This window comes from Plectropomus leopardus, unplaced genomic scaffold (genome assembly GCF_008729295.1).
Source record: "Plectropomus leopardus isolate mb unplaced genomic scaffold, YSFRI_Pleo_2.0 unplaced_scaffold11476, whole genome shotgun sequence".
NCBI classification, from domain to species: domain Eukaryota; kingdom Metazoa; phylum Chordata; class Actinopteri; order Perciformes; family Serranidae; genus Plectropomus; species Plectropomus leopardus.
This window is the reverse complement of record NW_024612146.1, coordinates 106-1672: the sequence shown is the minus strand read 5'-3', so window position 1 is coordinate 1672 and position 1567 is coordinate 106. Positions and strand designations below refer to the sequence as shown.

Here is a 1567-nt window from a genome sequence, read left to right as displayed (position 1 = left end):
GGACACTACCTTACAGGGACACAGTTTGGACACTGCCTTACAGGGACATACCTGGCTCGCCTCGCCCCTCCAGAGACGAGAAGATGTTGTTCAGGAGGACCGGGGTCATGACGTTGTGAACCGACATCTTGACTCTGTGTCCAGAGCTGAAATCTGGACCGACCACACAGCGCACATACGGCAGTCGACCCCGCCACGACGGAGGACAGGGTGGACCTGACAGCTGGCTGAGACACAGACACTCAGTGAGGTCACAGTAACACCTGAGCAGGTGAGCTGAGGGGGCGGGGCTCACCTGAGCAGCTTTGCGGCTACAGTGGCGCTGATTGGCAGGGCTGGGATTAGCGGCAGGCCGGAGGACTGGACTGGTGGGAACTGAGTGTGGTTGAAGGAGGGGAAGCCGGGAGTGAAGGGGTCACCTGACCCCAGGTGGACCTGTGATTGGACAACACAGAGGAAGATGCTGATTGGTCCTGAGCAGGAACACATACAACAGGTGTGTGTTCCTGTGTGTGCGTTACATGTTCAGACACGGCGGTGTGTGTATTGAGGCCAAGGCGTCGGGGGTCCTGTGGCAGGTCAGCAGGGTCAGGGTAAAACAAAGCTCCGCCCGCTCCGCTCCTCTCAGCCAACCACACCTTCTCAGCAAAACTGACCCCGCCCCCAACACGCATCACCACCACACAGCCAACCACAGACACGCCAGCACTCTTCAGCCAATTAAAATCCTCGGGCCGGCCGTAGTTGGCATAGACCACGCCCCCCTGCAGAGAGGGAGAGAGAGACGGTAATGATGGGTTACTGGTTACTATGGTGACAACACGTCTCATCTTCCTGTCTCACCATGGCACTTCCTGTGGCGCTGTATGGACAGAAGTCAGACGGGTTCAGAGGAATCTGCTCTGAGATCAGTCCTGCAGAGTCCACCAGCCACAGAGAGCTCCTCTGAGACCTTCAAACAGACGCACCAATAACAGAGAAATAAACTCCTGACACCTGTCTGTGACCTCTGAGTGACCTCTGCAGCCTCTACCTGTGGGGGAACTGCAGCGTGGCGTACAGGGACTCGGTCCAGGTGTGATCCATCTGCAGCAGTCTGAAGCGGCGGAGGATCTCTGAGGCCAGATTGGTTCCCTCTGAGGATCCTGGAGGGTGACTGGCTCTGCTGACTCGACTGATGGAGACAAACACAAACACCTGACTGGACAACCTCAGGTACAAACACCAAGAGGACTCAAAGAAATTAAAATCCAGCACACACCAGGACGCTCATGTCAACAGTTATTCATCAACACTTCCCATTTCAAACAGAAAAAAGGAGGAGTGAACTTTGGGTTTCACACATCGCTTCATCAGGTTCGATCTGTTTTTAGAACTAGAGGACGTCCTCTGATGACTGCATAAAAACACTGAAGGCACAGGTCCACCAGATCCGCCACTGATTGATCTGACACGTGTGAAACGTACAGATGTATGTTAGTACTTAGGAGGAGCGTACATTAGCAGCATTTTCTCCTGCTGACTGAACCGAACAACAGATTTATCCTCCGAACGTCATGTTCAGACT

General features: G+C 54.2%; 1 protein-coding gene across 1 annotated transcript; it reads right to left on the bottom strand.

The window, feature by feature from the left end:
- Window positions 1–51: 51 nt before the first annotated feature.
- LOC121963505 (transferrin receptor protein 2-like) lies at window positions 52–1268 on the bottom strand (the record flags this gene model as incomplete). Its single annotated transcript, XM_042513791.1, has 5 exons — window positions 52–227; window positions 296–435; window positions 522–764; window positions 844–952; window positions 1034–1268. Coding segments are annotated over 5 exons (903 nt in total), but the record flags the coding sequence as incomplete, so codon positions are not given.
- Window positions 1269–1567: the final 299 nt, after the last annotated feature.